This window comes from Polyodon spathula, chromosome 1, assembly GCF_017654505.1.
Source record: "Polyodon spathula isolate WHYD16114869_AA chromosome 1, ASM1765450v1, whole genome shotgun sequence".
NCBI lineage: Eukaryota > Metazoa > Chordata > Actinopteri > Acipenseriformes > Polyodontidae > Polyodon > Polyodon spathula.
In genome coordinates this window covers 40,991,625-41,012,225 of record NC_054534.1, presented here as the reverse complement: position 1 = coordinate 41,012,225, position 20,601 = coordinate 40,991,625, and the positions used below count along the sequence as shown (strand labels likewise).

The following is a 20,601-nucleotide window of genomic DNA, read 5'->3' as shown; positions in this document are numbered from 1 at the left end:
CTTTAATAAATAAATGAAATACGTATCAAAATTGTGTGTTATGTGTTCACTCAGTGTCCCTTGTATCTAATACTAGATTTTGGTTGAAGATCTAATAACACTCAGTGTCAAAAATATTAAAAAATGCAGAAAATCAGACGGGGCAAATACTTTCACGACACTGTACTTACAGAAAAAAAGCGCTTCAGCTGTTCAGGGATTATCTATTCAAATCATCTATATAAAACAAACCAAAAAAAAATAAAACAAATTTAAGATCGAAACTGATTTGGTCTACACCAACTCGATCCCCCTATTATACAAGTTATGTGCAGTGTATATACTGTACTTTAAAATCTAATTTATACAACGTTGTAGTATCTTCGATAACCTTAAAATGATAAGCTTTTTTGTTAGAAAAAGAATTTGTGTAGATGAATCCATCAAATTATATTAGATAGTATTTAAACCAAGTGCTATCCCTGATGTTACTTTATTTTATATAAAAAAGACATACCAAACCTTGTGTTACTAAAGCCTTTACTGTAATAAACCAAATATTTACAATTTGTACAAATGTTTGACCTTCAACAAAAATACAAAAGTATCAATATGCCAAAAAAAAAAAAAAAAAAAAAAAAAAAAAAGTTCATCTGAGACACCACTGTTCTACAATTAGACAAAATAGATGCTGAAAGAATAGGAAACACCACAAAGATATAGTAAGAGTTTGAGGTCACAAAGGCGTCCAACATTCTTCTGAAGACCCAAGGTCTATAAAGAACAAGTCCCGATTCTAATTTCTTCAGGTATTGTTTGAGAACTTCCCCTGTCCACTCCACTGACAAGACCCCCCTCCCCTCTCCCTTCCCCTCCCTGTTGGGTCTCTTGACTGTAATCACCAATCAATCACAGTGAGCAGTTTGCACTCCCAGAAAGCTACAGGGTCCTAATCTATCTGGAGCACCCTGGCTTTGGCCCAGTCCAGACATACAAGGTACAAAAAAGCATTTGGTATTCAGTAGATGACTTCATAGACGGTGGCCTTCTTGTCCCCGGAGCCTGTGACAATGTATTTATCATCCACAGAGATATCGCAGCTAAGCACGGAGGACGATTCCTTGGACTGGGAATGAAAGAAAAAGAAATCTATATGTTTACAGGAATAAATGAAAAGATCTGAGTTAAATATATATTATTTGTGCTACCTTTAAGAAGCCATGTATTAAGTGTGATCTTTTTTTAAAAAACACTGCCTCTTTATAGTCATCTGAAGTCTAGTTTTGATCCTGCTGGTAATCTCATGATAATAGGTTCAACCCCTCCGGCAGACTATACTAAAGTCTAAAGTAAGTACTGCAGGGCAGGTTGTCTGCCAGTATGAAGGTTGCAGGTTTAATCATACCTGGTTAGAAAAAATTGCCACTGGGGACCTACATTTCCATTCAGTCTGATAGCTCCTAATGAAAAGGAGACAGGCACTGGCAGCAGTGTGGGCATATTAAACTTGCCATGCGAAAGCCAGCTGAGCCCCAATGCCACTGTGGGACATGAATAAATAAGCAGACTCTAAATTAAAAGTAAATTGACATTTTACTACTGAATTCTCACCATTCTAAGCTTTACATATTTTTCAATCTGAAAGTGTATTTAAAATAAATAAAACAATTGAAATAATGACATATCTAGATGTGAATTATTGTACTGCTAAAATGTATATAATATTTTGTACTTGTGTTCCAATTGTATGCATCTAGAAACATTTCAACACTTCTGAAAGTATAACTCTTCACTTTCATCTCTTATCGCAACCATTATTTAAATGTGCATGTTTTAAAGCCTTCTGCCATCAGAACCACAAACAATTATTTATAGACGTTCTTGCTGGAGTATTAAGATTTAAATGTAAGTTAAGCCAGGATCAACCTGTTGCATAACCCATTCATTCTTATCCTATTAACTACAGCTGGTAAAAACAAATAAAACAGGCCATCCAGATAGACCACAAATTATGAAAGTCTTACCTGGAATATGCTGGCTCCGTAAGGGGTCCGCCAGGCATTCAGCAGGTTATCTTTCCCAGTGCTCACAAACCATTTACCTATTGTAATAAAAAGCAGAACACACAAGTTAATCAAAATGACTCAGTCTTATAAAAATCAATACAAATCTAAATCACTAGCAAACCCTCACTTTAAAAACAAATGGATGCCTGTTTAATTGCTGTGGCTTGGTAAACGCTGCTGTAAGAAATACATCAATTGGCTAGATGTTTCTGTATACAGCACTCAAGTGCTCAGATTCTAATCGTAATGCAGGAACATTTGGGTCAGCTTGCCAATTCTTACCACAGTAAGCAAACTGCAATGATAGTACACAGCTCTCGTGGAGGTGCAGTTGGTACTTGTCTGGTTTGTTCACGTGCAACACTTCAACGTTGCTGCTCTCCATTCCTACAGCCAGCCATTCTCCAGTTGGACAGTACCCAAGGGAAAAGATCTAAAAGGAGACAATGCATTAACCAATCCAATCATGTAGCTAAAACCTCAGCCTTTTCAAAACCACCTAGCATATCACTTATTTAACTTAATACAAGTCTATACATTGATCAATTGCTAGGGCAGAGATGTTTTTCATATAAATTCTGCCTAAGATGGTAGTTTAAGTGCAGACTAGTCCTTTAATAACATAGCTAAGCCAAAGAAACATTACAGTCTATTCTTGTTAATTGCAAATTCTTACAATTAAAATATATTGCTTGATAAAACATTTAGGCTTTTAAATGACACCATATCACTTCATTTGTTTGTTATTATCCCATATGCAAAAGGCCAGCAGATTTAGTTTGTATTTTTAAAGGAAGAATCACTAATGCTCTTAGAATAACAATTTTATTGCCCCATACATTGTAAGATAAGGCAAGGCATATTACTATTAAATTATCCGCCACTTTGATCTTTAGCTTACCTGGGAAGTGAAATCATGTTGCTGTAGCTGCCTTCCTTCTCGGAGGTCCCAAGACCTGACTGTGTTGTCCAAGCCCCCTGTCCACAGCTTGGTGCCATCATTGGAAATATCAATACAGCTGGCTCCATCCGTGTGGCCCTGGAATTGCCTGATAAAATAAATAAGAGCTGACTAAAGATTTCCTGTCCAAGTTGAAGGTAAACACAGTAATGTTATTAGTTTTGGACTCTGTTTAAAAGGGTCGTCTCTCCATTGTCTGGAAAAGCATTTGAATAAACAAATTCTGAACATGAAGTGTGCTTATAATATGTAAACATTTCCCAGGTGTGAGAAAAGCAATTCCAGGGTACAGCTGGAAAAATAAGACTCTTTTTTTTGCTAACACAGAGATCGATTTTATAGTTCAATAGATTTAAATGTTAAACCATTAAAAGATCATAGATAAAATTTACAGACAAGTATGATGACCATAAGATAGTTATCTAAAAAACGTACAATATTACCTACAACTTAAGAGGTTTGGGGTAAAAATTAAAGGTACATTAAGACTATAAACAGGCATAAACTAAAGCATGTGATCTGGCATATAGCCTAAAGGTTGTTCAGAGTCCATAGGTTTAAATCTTGCTTTGAGATCAGAGAAACAATTAGAGATCCATCTCCTCTGTGACAATACATATTACCCAGAGTAATTTCTCTGAAAAACAGTTTCACTGCCACACCCAAGGACAGGGAGAAGATCCGTTTGCAAACTGACAATACAAAAATAACTTCCCTAAAAAAAATAACACACAAACCCTGGAAATTAAAGATGCAGATTTGAACATGACTGAAGATGGTACATGGTTAACATTTATTTATACATAGATGCACCAATATTAGTTTTTGGATGACAAGTAGCTTTCCTACATATTGTTACTAGGTGCAAAAAGACTTAACTAAACCTTATCCAACATATCTGTAAAAGCAGTTAACTAGCATTCAACTATCTAGATATTTGTCTTGTGTGGTATAGAGAGTCTCACCTGACTAGTGTCTGGTTGTGCAGGTCCCAGACTGCGATGTTGCCGTCACTGCAGCAGGAGAAGCACACCTTGGAGTCAGGACTGATGGCCAGAGCGTAGCAGGCAGGCGCCGAGGACGTCAACTCGGCCTTAATGCGTGGGGTGGGAGCCGCCAGGTCCCAGATGGATAACGTGCTGGCCTCCCCGCCGACAATCAGGGTGCATCCATCGGGCAGCAATTTACAGGAGCGGATGTAGTTATCTCTGTTCTGTAACAGGTTTGTCAAAACAAATCAGAAACATTTCCATAAAACTCATTATCAGATGCCAGTCTAGTGTCATTTACTAGAGTACCCTTTTTAGTTCTAAAGCACGCTGCTTCCATGGCCGTTTACCAGCAATATAGGGAATATAAAAATAAAAAAAAAATGCTACTAGATCAAAAGCCCAGTTTAATTTTGGCGGTGAAATAATAAAACATACCGTTTAATTAGAGTGTGTCTTCTTAAATAAACACACTCTGCATGCTATTTTATTTGCCCTTAACCTGTTTAGACAGGTCAAGTGTAGCCAGCTATCTGGAATTCCGCTTTAAAAGAGCAGATACTTCAACCACAGCAATCAAATCCAAGAATAACATTGTTTGTTAGCCATGTAACCCTTCAAGCATGAACATTAATAAGATGAGAAGCTTTCAAAAATGAGAATCCACTCAAGAACATAAAAAAGGGGAGTAGTGAAGCTGAATTTGACAATTCAATTGTGTGTGAAGGCACAAAAACTGCAGCAAGACCGGCCATATTACTGTACTGTTTAAATAAATTATATATAAAATATTGCAGCAAGAAAAGTTTAAAAAAAAAAAGAAAAAAATTACAGGAATGAATTTAACTCAACTCTAACAAGTTAAACCCAGTAACTAGTGTCTGGGTTTATTTTTCTCCAAAATAACACATTAAAAAACACACACAACATAAACAGTCACTTAGCTGTATAGGAGTTGGCCCTTCCTTATTTGTAAATAAAGTGTCCAACAACAGACACATAGTGACTGCTCCAGAACAATACGTCCAATTCACTTACCAAGCAGTCCAACTGAGACACTGGGCTCTTGTTGCCTGGCTGGCTGATGTCCCAGACCTTCACACAGCCCTTGCCACCAGTATACACGTGTCTAGTGGGATTGCTGATGGTAACTGCGCACACCACCTCTCCGTGACTCAAAGTGTTGATCTGACGGGCGTGCCGAGGGATCCCCGGACCAATCAGAGCATCAGGAGGGAAGGGCACAGGCTGCATCTGTCCGTCAGCACTCACATGAAATGAGTATGCTCTGTGTGAAAGGCAAAAACATTTTAAAAATGTTTTGTTAATTTTTAAATTTACTTTTAATCTTTTTTAATTATGGAATTCATTTTGTAGTACCATAGTTGCAGCTCTGCAGTACCTCCAAACTGTAAATTTAAGGATGTTGGAAATGGCAGTTTGCGAATAGTTACATACCAAACTAAATTACACTCTGTAACACAATTTTTGTTCCTGAGTAGTAAGTGTTATTTCCTAATTTCTTATGCCTCAAAAGTTTTTTTGGAAATAACACTTACTACCCAGGAACAAAAAAAATAAATAAAATTGTTACATAGTGTTATTTATCATTGTGGCATCCTCTAAATGTAAACTACATATGTGAACTATAAGAATATAGCGATGGAGTAGCCCAGAGAAAAATCCCCCTCACTCATCCCAGCCATTCTTTTATTTTTCTTTCTTTGATTTCTTCTGGGTCAGTCCAAACACATGTAGTTGTTACTTAGGACTACTTTGCTTTTTATAGTTTGTTCAATTGTAAAAAAGTTCCTGAAACTTCATTAGTGCATCAGTTAGGGTTGATATTAAAATGACAGAAGTAGGGAAAAATGCGATGTTAGGGTTTTTAACCCTAACTCTGCATTCCCCCCACCCCCCACAAGCAGTGGAAGGAGCAAGGCAATACAAGCAACCACAGACAGTCAGCATCAGTTAAAATGAACATACAACTCTCTGAAGACAAAACAAGAGACATCCATCATTACGGTCCACTAGAGACCTATTGGGAGGCTGCCGAGGTTGTCGGGGAAGGCACACTGCATAAGGATGGATATTTACAGAATGCATGTGTGTGTGTCATCTTAATATCAACCCTAACTGATGTATTAATCTTTTTTGCAAAGAATTTCCTTCCTTTTTGAGAATATATTTTTAGCTAGAAAGCCTGTATATTCTATTATATTTGTAAACTTGATTAAACATGTCACAGGTGTACATATGTTAAACACTGGCACAGGTTTATATATAATACACATGATTAGTTGCTCTTCACCTAGTCACAGTGTTTAGCGTTACAATATTTCAGTGTGTTTAAATTATAATTACTATATAGTTTAATTTGTGCTTAGAAAATAAACACCAAGACGTGTTTATTATCTGCTGCCTGTAGGCATTTCATTTTATGTTTAATTTTATTTTGTTACAGTGTAATTAGTTCTCTAGATAAAAGTTGAAACACGTTATTTGTGGATTCATGAGTAGGTAAATACCGACACTCCATACACCTCCATATTCTGATACTCTTAAAGAATACTGTAACCAAGTTTTATCACAATCAGAGAAGTAGTTCTCTAAATATAGTTCCCAGTGTTTCACAACCCAGTCCAGGGGGCACACAAACGGTCAACATCTACTTTATTTATGCTCTGCCTGATCCTTCTACTGACTTTGTTCCACTCTCTCCCATCTCGTCAATCCTCCCTGCTTGGCCTGGGAAACTGCCTTTACGCACCTCATTGACTACCAGCTTCCTCCATTGAGCTTGGGCTGCTTTGTGCCATGTAGGAGGAGCTGAACTGAGACCAAGTCACCCTCTTCCATGCTGTACTTACCCCACAGTATCACTGACACGAAGGGCAGCCTTTGCATCTTCCACATCTTCCTTTTATCAACACGTGCTGCCCCCCTCACACATTCATCGTGTGACTTTACCAATGTCATTTCCAGTCGAACCTTGGCACACTTCACATTACAGTCCCATTCTACTGAGGCAGCTTTGAACTCCTAACATTTAGTTTTGTGTAATAGACATCTGTCACACTGTACATGTTTCCTTCGCATGTTGTATTTTGATGCATTATTATGATTAATGTTGCATTCAATAACGTCTGCTGTGTAATTGGTTGCAGGGAAAAAAAAAAAACAAGATGGATGTAGGGCGAAATTGACAGATACTCGTCACTTGCTCACCGCCATGCTCTTGGTACAACCTGTTTTTCCCTATGCTATTTTCATCACTTTCCACAGGAATCATAGAACATCAGGGGCCTTCTTGTACACACTGTACAGAACTCCATTAGGCTCTCCAGCTCAGATTTAGTTGCTTTTAGTGTGCCAATTTTCTTCCCAGTGAATAACTTCTTTGCAAATTTGAATGGGTCTTTATAAGAGTTAGTTCTCGCATGCTCCTTTTTGCAGTTTCCTTAGGCGCTCAGCTCTGCGCAATGTTGCAAGCTTACCATTTATGACCCTTTGTAAAAGATTGAGTGCCTTTCCTGACTTTGTTCTGCTCGCCTCCATTGCTTCCTCAGCTGCATCCTTTCTCTAACTAAGCGTTCAGTCTCCTGCTGCCATCTAGAGTTTACAGGAATAGTTTGCACTTTCTCCAAACTTCTCGTTTCCATATCTTTGACTGTTCCACCTAACCTTTCCAAATGCAAAACAGAGATCCATGTTTACTGTGTCCCACACTGTTTTCTCAGAAGCTCTTTGCCATTTAACTCCAGGCTTGTGCCCGTTGAGGTTCTTTTCTTTCTTACGCTGGCTCATCTGACTGGGTTCACAAGGATCATTCGGTTCATCACTAGTTGTGTTTGTGCAAGTCCTCTCATCTATGACAGGGTTGCTGATATCCTGCAAACTGTAGTTTGCTTCATGCCACTGGATTTCATTCGACTTTGTAAAAAGTACTGATCAATGTGAGGCCCTTGTTCCTTCTCCCTCAAGCATTTCATTCTCCCTTGATGAATCTTCAAACCCTTAACCGTTGTCACTTTGCTCCAGCCAGACATAAACTTGGAGCTCCACCTCTTTGCTAACTGCAGATCTTGAGCTAGTCCTTTGCAAAGCACTCTCCGTTCTCATATCCGTTTCCTTTCCTAAGTTGTTAACCATATTGTCAAACCTTGAGTCTTCAGCCCCAGCTCTCGCAGATTCTAGGGCTATTTTATTCTTTAATTTCTTAGAAGCCTTGGGCTGGTGTCTCCAGCATCCTGTTCCATTTGAAAACAGAGCTGGATCCTGCCAGCTAGGGTGGCTAACCCCTGCCAGCCCCAATGGGGTCTCTCTCCTCCTGTCAGCTGTCTCTCCAGGCTATCACAAAATGCTGTCTGTCCTGGGAAAACCTCTCCTGAGGACTCAGCAGTGGCTGTCCAAATTCTTTATTTTGTCAGATTTTTTTTTTTTTTAAAAAGAACCTCATGAAAGAAGATCCTCCCGCGACAAAACAAATTCAATTATTTTTTTCCCCAGAGTACTTTTACTTTCGTCAGAGCACATTCTTTTTCGTGAGATGAGTGGCGAAAAAAGATTTTAAAAAGATAAAATAAACACATTTCCCACTCACAAAATGAAAAGACAATGTTACAGTCAATCTTCCCAACAATATACAGACATATCATGGTTTATTAAAGATATGATTTTCAGGCTGTTTCAGTTTTTATTTATTTATTTTTTTTTTTTGTAACTGAAAACAAAACATTCGCCTCATGAACAAAGATTAAAACCCCTTTAACATTAAACTGCCCGCCCAACCCTAGCTACTGCATTGCTATAATGATAATGACAGCTAGAGATATATAAATCATTTGGACTTTTCTAGTGTGACTGGTTTGTTGTATTTCTTTTTCACATGATGTGAACCATCTAAGCAGCAGCAACTAACTAGTTAAGCAAGATATGTCATGTCCTTCCTGGCCTGTACACAAATGTAAACTTTCAGTAAGAGTTTATAATATGGGAGCATTACAAAGCAAACAGGAGACTTCCATTTCCATCATGTGAAATTCTACATTTATAAATAAAAAGGCATTGGTTTCCTCCATCGTCGTGCACACAATGATATATTATTATTATATAAACTATAAGCAATCTCTTGGAAAAAACCTGTAATTACAGCTGCTCACCTTGCAGACCTTCATTAAACTCATAATAAATATCTCAGTCTATATAAATAAAGCAGCAAAAATAAAGCAAACGTTTGTTTTTAAAGTGAAGGTTACTTACGGTTTTCCGCCAGGGATTCCTGCCAGATTTGGAGGAATTCCTCGCATGTGAGGATGTGGATCGAACCCAACCTAACCCAAAACAAACAAATACTGTTCCATAAATCCAAAAGCACCTCAAGAAATATCTTTTCTTAGCCTCAACATCTTTATCCCACCCCACCCTTCCAGTTACCAAGCTATTTTGATTTATACAGACAGCAAGCAAAATTTCCTCTTTACAAGTCAAGTTGCAAACTAGTACACAATTACAATACCACTCATCGTGGCTACACAAAGCAGCTGTGCAGAAACCGGGTTGTAGCAAGAGTTAAACAGACAATGTAGATGTATGTTTTTCATTTCAGAACAGTTCAAAAGTAAACCTAGACCCAAGAGCAAATAAAGAAGGGGGTTTAAAACAATGTTTAAATTGGTTGTCTGTCCCAAGAAACCCATTTGCATGTAACTTTATTTTTTAATAAATACTCTCCAGGAGAACGATTTGAGCATGAAGTTGAAAAGAACTGGAACCAGGGGAGTAGATGCTGTTGTGAAATCCTGATTACATACTGCCTACTAATACAATAACAAGGTAAACGACCAAGAACAATGCATTCTTCATAGTAATGAGATCAATCCTCCTTCCTGAAAAAGTACAATAAATAAAAACAACAGCCAAGCCACAGCCTCCTTGAATTAGAAACACTGCGATGCTGATAGCCTAATCATAGTATAAGAATGCCAACAATAATTTATTTCAGACAAAAGAAAAAAATGGGGGACTTGCTGTTTTAAAGTATTTGATACTGCTTTGGATTACAAAGTTCGAAAGCAAACACATGCCTAAGGGAGATACAATAAACAGGGAAGCCCACCTTGATCCTTTTAAATATGTTATTTTTATTATTTAGGACATTAACAACTGCTTTCAAAATGGGACAACAAGGCCAATTTACAAGTTTATATCTCAGTTTTCTTGTTTGTTTTCTTGCATTTGAACAAGTGTGTATATGTGGGAGAAATCAAAAACAGAACCAGTTCAAAATGATCATCTACACAATAAATGTACTGTTACAGATAATAAAAGTTATAATTATAAAATAATTATATACTAACTAATTATTATATATAACAATTAGTTGTCCCCTATTGGAGGACTTTCCTTTACACACAATACATACATTTTGTAAAAATCCACACGCAATATGAAGGATACTATAAACCAAGATATATATCCAGTATTTAGAACAAGTATTGTTCTAGCATTCAACCAATAAAACATAAAAAGGAAACAGAAAGTGTGTGGTTTATGTTGTTGGTAACCATAAGTAACTTTTTTTTTTTATTAATCTAAATTAATGCAACTTAACAGAACAGAGTAAAAGCAAAAAATTACTTAACAAATTAATTATTACCATGGGGGAGCGTCCATAGGCTGCCACTGCTGCAGCAGCTGCAGCAGCACTCATCTGAGGTGACATGTTGTGGAGACTGGCGTAAGCAGCCCCTGGACTGGTCAGATCTCCATTCATCCCAGCATGGGGCACCATACCAAACGGACTGGGATAGGGACCTGGGACTGCTAAGGGGGCCCGCAACCCTGCAGCTGAAGAGATACAATCACTAATCCAATATCTGCAATTCACACTACAGTTAAGAACATGTATCTACAATGTTAATCTGAAGTGGGGCACTCATCATTGCATTTAATTACTCATCAAGGCAAGCTGAAATAGTAACTCTGTCTTCTGGCATCCGATACAAAACACGGATGTAAGTGGATGTTAAGTGGGACTTAATTAGATACACCTGTTTAAGTGGAAAGCCACTATTTTAAAATAAACCATGCATGTTGCTCTAAAGGGGCCTGGTAGTAAATGCACATGGAGAACTATTGCCCTGTCACCCCAAGAGCAGGCGCCCCTTTCACTTGTATGTGCGAGGTACATTGGTAAGGAACATGTACAAATGCTTACAAAAGGCCAAACAGGGATCAATTACGGGACAGGAATTTAGTACCAGACTATAACTGGTACTGCTGAAAAAACACAGAAATTACAAGTTTCACGTAGTTTGACAATGAAGAATATTAAGTATGACTAGGTATAAAATGCTTACCAGTATGGTTCACTAGTTGCTCCATGGACGGAGGCTTGCCTAGATTGGGCCGCAGACCGGGGGTGGCACTGGTGCCTGGAGTGGACGCGTCCCGGCGTGGAGTTGGTGTAGTGGATTTTAACACAGGTGCGCTGGTTTTTTCATGCTGGTATGAGTAAGCAAACTAAGTTATATTTAATCCAAACTATTACAGAATTTATCACCACAGCAGCTGGGCCGCTGGGCAACACGTACCGTTGATTGCAGCCAAATTTGATAAATTCAAACAATGCTGAAAGCATTAACTGCAGGAGGAAAATGCTGACCTCCCTGCTTTAGATAAAGTGATTACCGCTCATCTTAAATTACACGCCTGAAAAAGATACTGTATATGGTGTGTTATATATATATCACAAGTAACTTTGTCAAGTTATTAACACTGGATTGGGAGGCCTGGCTATACATAAGCGCGCACACGCACACAATCAGTATCTGGAACCTTGCCATATACAGCAAGAGTTTAAGCCCCTAGCCAAGAACTAAACCTCCCAGGGCCTTAGCATGCAACCTTTTTTTTTTTTTTTTAAACCACGGGAGAGTGGCTTCACGTACGCTACCTACCATGCTCATCTCTTTGGACTTGAGGGACAAGGAGCTGCTTGAGGATGCTGTTGATGCTGGACTGCTGGAAGCATCCTTCTTCAGCAGACGAGTTTTGTCCAGACCGTTCTCCCTTGGCGAATGAGCAGGAGTACCACGTGGTGAAGCAGGGTCCTAGAAGGGTAACGGCACTTACTGTATTATAGACACACCCTAAAGAAGTAGCTTTCATCACAGGTGTGAGCCTGAATCCAAGATCATCTTAATCTCAAAGGAGCTATGTTACATTTGCCAAGAGACTAATCACCATAAGGGTTTCAATCATGTATTTAATTATTTAAGTTTTTCTTTCAACCAGGGATGTTTCAATTGACTGATCTTAGCCAGTGCTAAACTCAAATCAACACTAAGTCACTAAACAATTCTAGGCATGAATCAATGCACACTTTATTTTAATTGAACTTTGATTTACATACATTAGAAAACTTTTTAAAAGAGCTTTCTTTCTGAAAATATGGCACAACTGAAAGTGATTGAGGTCCTTTACAACTAACAACGAATATGTTTCAAGAAGTAACTGATCTTTTTTTACTTTTAGTCCACTATGTCCCAGTCTGTCCAGCAATTCATTTGTTATGGTACATATAAACCCAAATATAATATTGTAATATAATATTGCACAACACAGACAACAAACAATTGCAGCACCTAAATTTAGCATTTAATGGTTCAGGTCCCAGCTCCTCGCATATTTGATCAGATTTAGGTCCCAGCTCATTGCATATTTGATCAGGTTTTTAACCTTTGCAGTCCACAATAAATCAAGATGTAGACCCACAGCTCTATGATATGCCTCAGCAGCTATTAGGTCAGGTTCAAATTCCACCTCTGAATGGCTGGAATACAAAGCAGAAATGCAGTAAGAATCCACATCTCAGCACTGCATTCCAGGGTCCACTTTCCTCTGGCATAGGTCATGTTTCTGGTTTCAAAAAGGGTAGTGGTGGTGGTAAATTAATACACAATATTCATTGCTAGTAGCAAAGCCTGGCTGCCAACTAGGTTTGATAATGCAGAAAAATAGGATCTCCTCAAGGACAGATAAACCAATATTGACAAATATTTTTCCTGTAATGGGCCGTTAACATTTATTTCTGACATCCCAAAGATGGAGATGTCAGAAACATACATGAGGCATGTTCTTAAAACAATACATAAATAAATAAATAAACTAACCTCATTAGAAACGTCGACTACCAAGTTGTCATCACTTTTGTCTCCATCACTGTCCTGCAAATGCAGACACTTGTTATGCAACAGCCAGTTACAACAGAAATAGCTGGAAAATGTCTAAAGACAGCTTTTCAGAGCTTCATGTGTATGCATTAGTTTAGCTACAAATTGCATTTTGGAAACCAAAAATACTAGCCAGTGTTAATTAAAGACATTGTCCTAAAAAAATGATATTATTATTATTATTATTATTATTATTATTATTATTATTATTATTATTATTATGCCAACTCAATAACGCAGCTCTGTAAAATTCCAAATCTTTTGCTTACGTAATGGCTTGAATCTTTATCATCAACTTTTCTTTTCTTCAAGTCATTTGAAAATTCTGGTCCATTTCGACGTTTATCTGAGCCTCGCAGACTTTCGGGGACCATCAAGGAATTACTCTAGCAAGGACATAATTTAAAAGTCAGTGTTATTCAAAAACTATTTGTTCAGGGTTCCTTTATTTAAAAAAAAATAAATAAAAAAAGTGATAAGCTCTTTAGAAATATGACACCTACATGCCTTCCATTCCCCTATAATTTAACCCATCAAAAGGCATAGCCTTTATTCCCCTATAATTCAGCAAAAAGACTTCAACGGAAAAACACTTCTAGTTATTCATACATTTTAAACAGGGGGTCTGTGTTATTCACTGCTCAGACAAACTGTTCAAGTCAGTCACTATTCATTCGTCTTCTATTCAAAAATCAATGTGCTTAGAGAACAGATTGCTCAGGAATATTCATGAGCATACTCTACATAGTTTAGCAACATTCTCAGCTCAGACATTTATGTATTGCAGCATTAGCATTTAACAAAACATTCCATCATAAACCAAGTTTGAGCAGTATGTTTTAAAGGATTTAAAAACACAAAGAAAAATATAAATTTGGATATTAAAAAAAAAAAAAAAAAAAAGGGAGACAGAATAACTGCCCCCTGCCCTAAACAAAATAGTTCAATTTTCTGGTATTTTACTGAGGAAATTCAAGAGAAACAACAAATTAACTTAGCCTCGTTTCACAAAGAGATTATACACCCTAATAATATTTTTGTATTAACAGTCACTAATAATATAGCAGAACCACTCCGCAGGTTTCATAGGAAAATATACGTTAAATATATTTAGCGGTTCTGATTTTCTGTTTTAACCGTTATAAACTGATAAAACACCCCCAATACAAAAGAAAAAAGAAATTGGCCTATAGTCAATAAACACCGGAAAAACGGTGGAAATGGTTACTCAATTCACACTGAACCCCACTTTCCCATTTAAAAAAAAAAAAAAAAAAAAAAAACTACTACTGGGCAATGTCCCTCCTTCCTGACTTGTATCTATCATTGATTCGTTCTGAATACTGCGTGGCAGCTCATTTCTATTGGTGACTGCGCTTGCAAGATTTAACAACAAGATTACAATTAGGAATGGCGATTTGTTTGCAGGATTTAAAGCTGTATTACAGTTAAGAGAAGGAGGATTTAAAAAGATAAATTGCAAATTGTGGCAAAATTAAAACAAATGCCTACACACAAAATCCTCAGAAGAATGTCCTAGTGACCATAAGGATTTAGTTGTGGAAGACAGCAAAGGAAAAATGGTACAGCTTAAAGTACTGTCAAGTTACTACTGTACATATGCTGACAGAAAAAAAACGGCCAAATATATATCCACAGTGTAATGTTAATAAATAACTCTGCAAATAAGCAAACAGAAATGCCTGCAGCAATGTTTCCATGTCAAGATGAAGATGAACAGGGTATGTTCCTTAAAAGATTTCACAAAATGATCACTGACCCACAAAATACAAGCAATTTTTATGTTTTTCAGGTCACATAACAATTTAACACTCCTTAGATTCCCATCTCCCCTCTGACTAAAGCATTAAAACATGTTACAATGAGTTCTTTTAAGTGCAGGATTAGCATATCCAAGGGGGCAATTTGTTCAGTGATGTGTTAAATGCTTTGAACAATGCTGAATAAGTTGTGTGAAAAAACCCTTTCACAAGGCTCTGCTAAACCCTCATTTGGAAGAGAAAATTGTTTAAAACAAAAGGAGAGAAAGCAGGCTGCCAGAATACTCTTACACCATGTTTTACAGTCCTGCTGCCATTTTGTTTATAGTAGCTGTAAATACAGGATAAATTATTTCTCGCTTTGAGTGTATTTAAATAAAGCCGATCTAAGTGCAAAAATCCTCCTAGTAAATAAGATGTTAAGACCAGGAGAGACGGATAACCATTTATAAAGCTCTATATGAATGTACAGTACATAAATAGAAATACATGCAATATTTAAAGTCCTGAGGAGCAACAAACAGAACACAAATACCAACTTGTCTTCTGTCTGCCTAAGCTATCTTTCATTCATGGCCAGTCAAGCCCAAAAAGTTGCCAGGGGTCTCTTGCATGAAGAGAGAAAAGACCCCAATGAAATGTAGTCTAACTCACAACATAACCTTTAACAACTAGTTGGTAGCCTGGAGGCACAGCTCCCTGGAATAGACAGTAGTTCATGTGAACTTTTATTTGAAAGCTGTGAATCCCCCATCCCGCCCCCTATTTTCAAAACTACTTCCACAAAGCTCTGTATTAAAAATCATGTTCCCAGTTTCTCATTCAGAAAAGCCAGGCTTCCCAATCCAGTGTTAATAACTTCACAAAGTATGCAATTGATTGATCGATCGATAATATGAAGGTCTCTGAAAAACTGAATTCCCAGCTCAACTTGCAAATGGCTTAGGGCCAGGAGATTCAAAGGCTGGCTTTTAAGATCATGTATGAGGGTACTTTAAAGCTTACAATCTTAATTCAAACATATATTGAATATACTCTTGTAAAACATTTACTGTAGCAGCTTATGGGAAGCAGGATTTTAACACATTTTCCATCTAAAATCAATACATTCAAGATCTATTTCCACCAGAAAATAAGTGACCGCCTCAATGGGTGTATACAAAATTAACAGGATGGACTGTATCAAATGTATTATCTAAGAAAACAATAAAAGATTGCCAGTATACAATCATTAATGATTAATCAATCATTAAATGCCACAAAGTTCAAGCATGCCATTTTGTTCGAGTGGAACGTGTACTTACCCTCCTTTTGTATATTGCTAAACATAACACCAAAACATACATATTGCAACAAGCCAAAAACAGGTCGCCAGATACACGACAGACGATACGAAAAAAAAGAGAACAAATTGTGGACATTGGGAGAGCGGGATAAATTGAATCTAGCTGGTTGTTAAACTTTACTTTCTATGTTTGATCCAATTCATGTATCATCTAGTAAGGGCTAAAGAGTATCTTGCACCATAACATGGTCAGCAGTTCAAACATTGCATTACAACTGCTAAAGAAAATGCATGCTAGCCTTCTACAGTCTGTTTAACTTACTGAACTTTTTTTTAAAAAATTTTTTCGCACTTTGATTAAAAATTTTAAAGTTGGCCTTTTGATCCTTTTTTTTTTTTTTTTTTACTTGGCAGCTTTCAAATAAGATGCCCTTTGCTACCATATCTGCTCATCTTTAACCAATGCAATAATTTGCAATGTCATAGTGAAAGGTTATTTTACCTTTATATAGCTCAGTAGAAATTGTACATCTATTTAATACTTTTATTCTGCATACCTAAACTCTCCCAAATATAAATCAGTCAATTTACAAGACCTGCGACATTTTTATTACCAACGATCAAAACACAAAACTTCCTTAAATCTGGATTTGAAGAATGAAAGGCTTAATATTGCATAACTTCTTGTCATTGCAACCTGGCTGTATGTAAACAGGCAGCCTGACTCTTGAGGCAATGTTCCTGCCAACAAAAATTAAAGCAAAAAGCAATCAGTAGCAAACATAAAACGGGGAAAATTTGAATAACAGCCAGAGTTATGAGTGCAGTGTGTGTGAACTGAAACCCTATGTGGATATAATGCCCATTATTTAGATATGTTTTCTCAGCTGCCATGCCAGGTGGCCCGGGGGAGCAATACTTTTCTCCAACTCATAAGAAATAACAGAAGCGTGTCTGAAAAACAGGCCGGGAGCTCCTGACAGCTCATTTATCCTAAATAGCCCGACCCAGGCATAATGCAGTTTCTGCATCACTAAACCTGTACTGTTGACTAATAACTTTGTACGCTGCACATTTAAACAATTAGATAATCATTAAAGCTCTTGTAACAAAGTGTTTGATTCTAAGCTGCACCTGCTGCAAATTAAAAAATGTGTGTACTTGATTCTATAGATTTTCTTTTTGAAATTAAGAATGAAATGGACAATTTTAAAATCAACACATTAACTCAATAGGTTGCTATGAGACCGACTGCTTTTACCCTCTGAACATGACCTTTGCAGGAAATTTATTTTCCCTCCCCAAGTGAAAATGGTGGAGGCGATATTCATATTAACTAACCCTAAAATCATGATTAAAGAAGTTTCTATCTTGTGGACTTGAATTCCAGCCTTCCAATCACAATACAAAAAGCTACCAGGTGCATATGTCAAGCAGCATTAGTGCCTATGTCACAAACCACACAAGCAGTTTTCACTCATTTGTTATATGCCCAAGTTGGCTTTGATACATTACTGCGTCAGAGGAGTCTTTGCTCTATACAGACTTTGCTTGGCGAGTCATGCTTAATGGACATGGGTGTGGAACTAAGGTTGCCACCTGTCCGGGTTTGACCCGGACAGTCCGGGAATTGGCATCTGTGCCCGGGTGGCAGGAATTAACAAACCCGCACTCCTTAATGTCCCGTTTTAATTGAAACACATAAGAAACACCAACTTTCCTTTAATATTTTCTTTGACATGCCATATCACGGGACATTTTGGAGTGGAATTTATTTTGGCTTTATTGGCAGTTTGGATTGGATTGACAATAATACTTCCACCAATCAGTGTGGCATACAGTGAGTGATCCCAGTCTCTGACAGACAGGTATGCAGCACAGGTTAAAGAAACGTGCGCCGGACAAGGGAAAGAATGTGCCGGGTGTCAAAGTGAACATGAGAATGGCAGTGAGTGATGAAGCCAATTTACTTAAAAAAATGAAAAGCAAACAGGGCATTTCCAGCAATAGATTTAGGAAATCTGGAATTTATGATGCGATCAGAAACTCTGAGGCTTTGTAAACTGTGCCTGCTACTGTGGTACCAGTCGGACAATTTTTTCATAGTTAAGTTATTTTTAAATATTTATTTGTTTACAAGGGGTTCATTAAGTAACAGCCAAAATTGTTATGCCAGACTTCTTAGAAAATCTGTAACAGTGCAGATTTGCTTTGGATTGTTATTGTCGATACATGTAGATACTACTATCCACCGTGGAGGTATCGCAAAGTCCCTAAACAATGTTAAAATAAACTAGTTCTTCACCACATAAACAAAAGCTGATTTTGCCAGTGCTTGCTAGTCTATTAACCAGTTTTAAAATTTAAAGCTTTTTAGTTTCGGCTTTATTTCACACATGCAATACTGTTCTACAATTACTACATGATACTGTGATCATTCCACTGTTTTATAATAAGAATCATCTTTATTTTTATTTAGCGCCTTTCATAGTGGACCACCATCATAAAGCGCATTAGGTTGTGTGAACTATGCATCAGCTGCAGCGTCACTTGCAACAACATCTCACCCGAAAGACTGAGCACAAGGAGGTCAGTGGCTGACCTGGGATTTGAACTGGGGACCTGCTGGTTACAAGCCAGTTTCATTAATGTTTCTTTAACCACTGGACCACACAGCCTCCCTTATGTTAATGAACCATAGCAAAGTTTTAAAACTGAGATTTAGCAAATGCCTATCAAAGTGTTCTGCAATTAGTAATCCTTTCCAATTTCTGATATCTTAAAATTGAAGGCCATATAAAGAACAATAATTATTGTAACTAATTTTTAGAAGGCCTTCTTTGTTGTTCTTCAAGTTGCTGCATCGACATTGTAGATGCTATAACTAGTTACTGTAAATGAGATACTGCTTTAGCAGACACATTTCATTAAGTAAACATGTATTTGAATGTTTTTTAAATTAAAAGTAGAAATACAAAACTGACATTTCTCTTTGTGAATGTGCTAAGTGATAAATGCCAATTCAAAAACCATCAATCTAAACAAGGTAGCAATTTAATACCATCCAAAATTTCCAGTTACATGGTACATTAGTTTCTTAAAGAATTTCGACTCTCTTATTAGAAATGTACCGTTTAGCATAATGCTTTACATTACATTGATCTGCATGTGATTAAATACATAACCTTTACAGTAAAATATGGGTTACTTACGATGTATAATGGCAATTAAACCACATATATGTTTGCATGTATTTATACACATTACATATTTAGTGGTAGCCATTAGTAACATTGAAAAACCTGAAACAAATTTGGAGTACAGTTTGACTCATTTTGCCTCTTTTTACCGACACAACACGGAGACATTGTCTCTTCAGATATTGCATTGATTTACTACAGTGTTACCCATCGCCACAGCTACTTGTCTCAGATAAGACTAGCCTCTAGCCTACCATACAGCTACTGTTTTTCTGGCTTGCAAGTTCGATAGATAGAAATATCAAGAGCACAATATTGTGTATACTGCATGATAATTGATTTGTACCGAGACCGAGTGTGTAACTGTATTACAGTATAGCACTATAGTGCAGTTTTGATAGAGCTAGGCTGACTGAGAAATATGTTCAGGTTTGGTCTGTGGAAAAGGTGGCAACCTTGTGGAACAAAGTGTCAACTGAGGGGTTGCACTCATGCAACCCTAGCAGTCTACGCCACCATACTGGTGGTCAAAACAACCATAACAATAAATGCAAAACGGTATCTCCACACCAAAATGTAATGTGTTTGCAACCACAGTGCACACTTCTCACCTCCAGTCAGAGAAATTAGAAATATATAATGGGCAGTGCCAGATAGTTGGAATTTGTGACCCATACTGTGCACCTCCCGCAAGAGAGCATGAGATTTGCTTTTTTTTTTTTTTTTTTTTTTTTTATTAAACTTACTTACATGTTACCAATTAAGAAAATATACACTTTAATAGTTTGTTTAAAATATAGTATGAATATGAACGATATACAGTATTTCTATGGTGTTTGTATATTAACAACTTTAGTTAAATAGACTTACAATTAAAACAATGTATGACATATTTGGCAGACACTACAGCAGGGGTTCTCAACCTGTGGAGGCTTCAGAAAGGAAAGAAAGTCAGGGGACAGATAAAAGAAAGAAGCATCGCAGCTTGGCAGTAGAAGGCAAAAAGGTACAAGAGGACTGCAAAGAAATGTTTGCAGTTATAGAAAGAGATGGGAAGCCATTTTGTTTATTATGCCATACTGCCCTTACTGTATGCAAGAC

At 37.2% G+C, this 20,601-nt stretch overlaps 1 protein-coding gene across 3 annotated transcripts in view; it reads right to left on the bottom strand.

Moving 5' to 3' along the window:
• Nucleotides 1-628: 628 nt before the first annotated feature.
• The window catches only part of LOC121318782 (transducin-like enhancer protein 1), a 62,302-nt gene continuing 42,329 nt past the window's right edge, over nucleotides 629-20,601 (bottom strand). For all 3 annotated transcript variants that reach the window (XM_041255831.1, XM_041255840.1, XM_041255848.1), the window contains 12 exons: nucleotides 13,504-13,620; nucleotides 13,175-13,228; nucleotides 11,960-12,112; nucleotides 11,360-11,504; nucleotides 10,657-10,847; nucleotides 9,261-9,331; nucleotides 5,034-5,283; nucleotides 3,972-4,219; nucleotides 2,947-3,094; nucleotides 2,328-2,478; nucleotides 2,004-2,080; nucleotides 629-1,105 (listed from right to left, as the gene is read on the bottom strand). In XM_041255831.1, coding sequence (XP_041111765.1) covers nucleotides 998-1,105; nucleotides 2,004-2,080; nucleotides 2,328-2,478; nucleotides 2,947-3,094; nucleotides 3,972-4,219; nucleotides 5,034-5,283; nucleotides 9,261-9,331; nucleotides 10,657-10,847; nucleotides 11,360-11,504; nucleotides 11,960-12,112; nucleotides 13,175-13,228; nucleotides 13,504-13,620 — 1,713 coding nt within the window. In that variant the 3' untranslated portion in view covers nucleotides 629-997. The remainder of the gene's footprint in view (nucleotides 1,106-2,003; nucleotides 2,081-2,327; nucleotides 2,479-2,946; nucleotides 3,095-3,971; nucleotides 4,220-5,033; nucleotides 5,284-9,260; nucleotides 9,332-10,656; nucleotides 10,848-11,359; nucleotides 11,505-11,959; nucleotides 12,113-13,174; nucleotides 13,229-13,503; nucleotides 13,621-20,601) is intronic.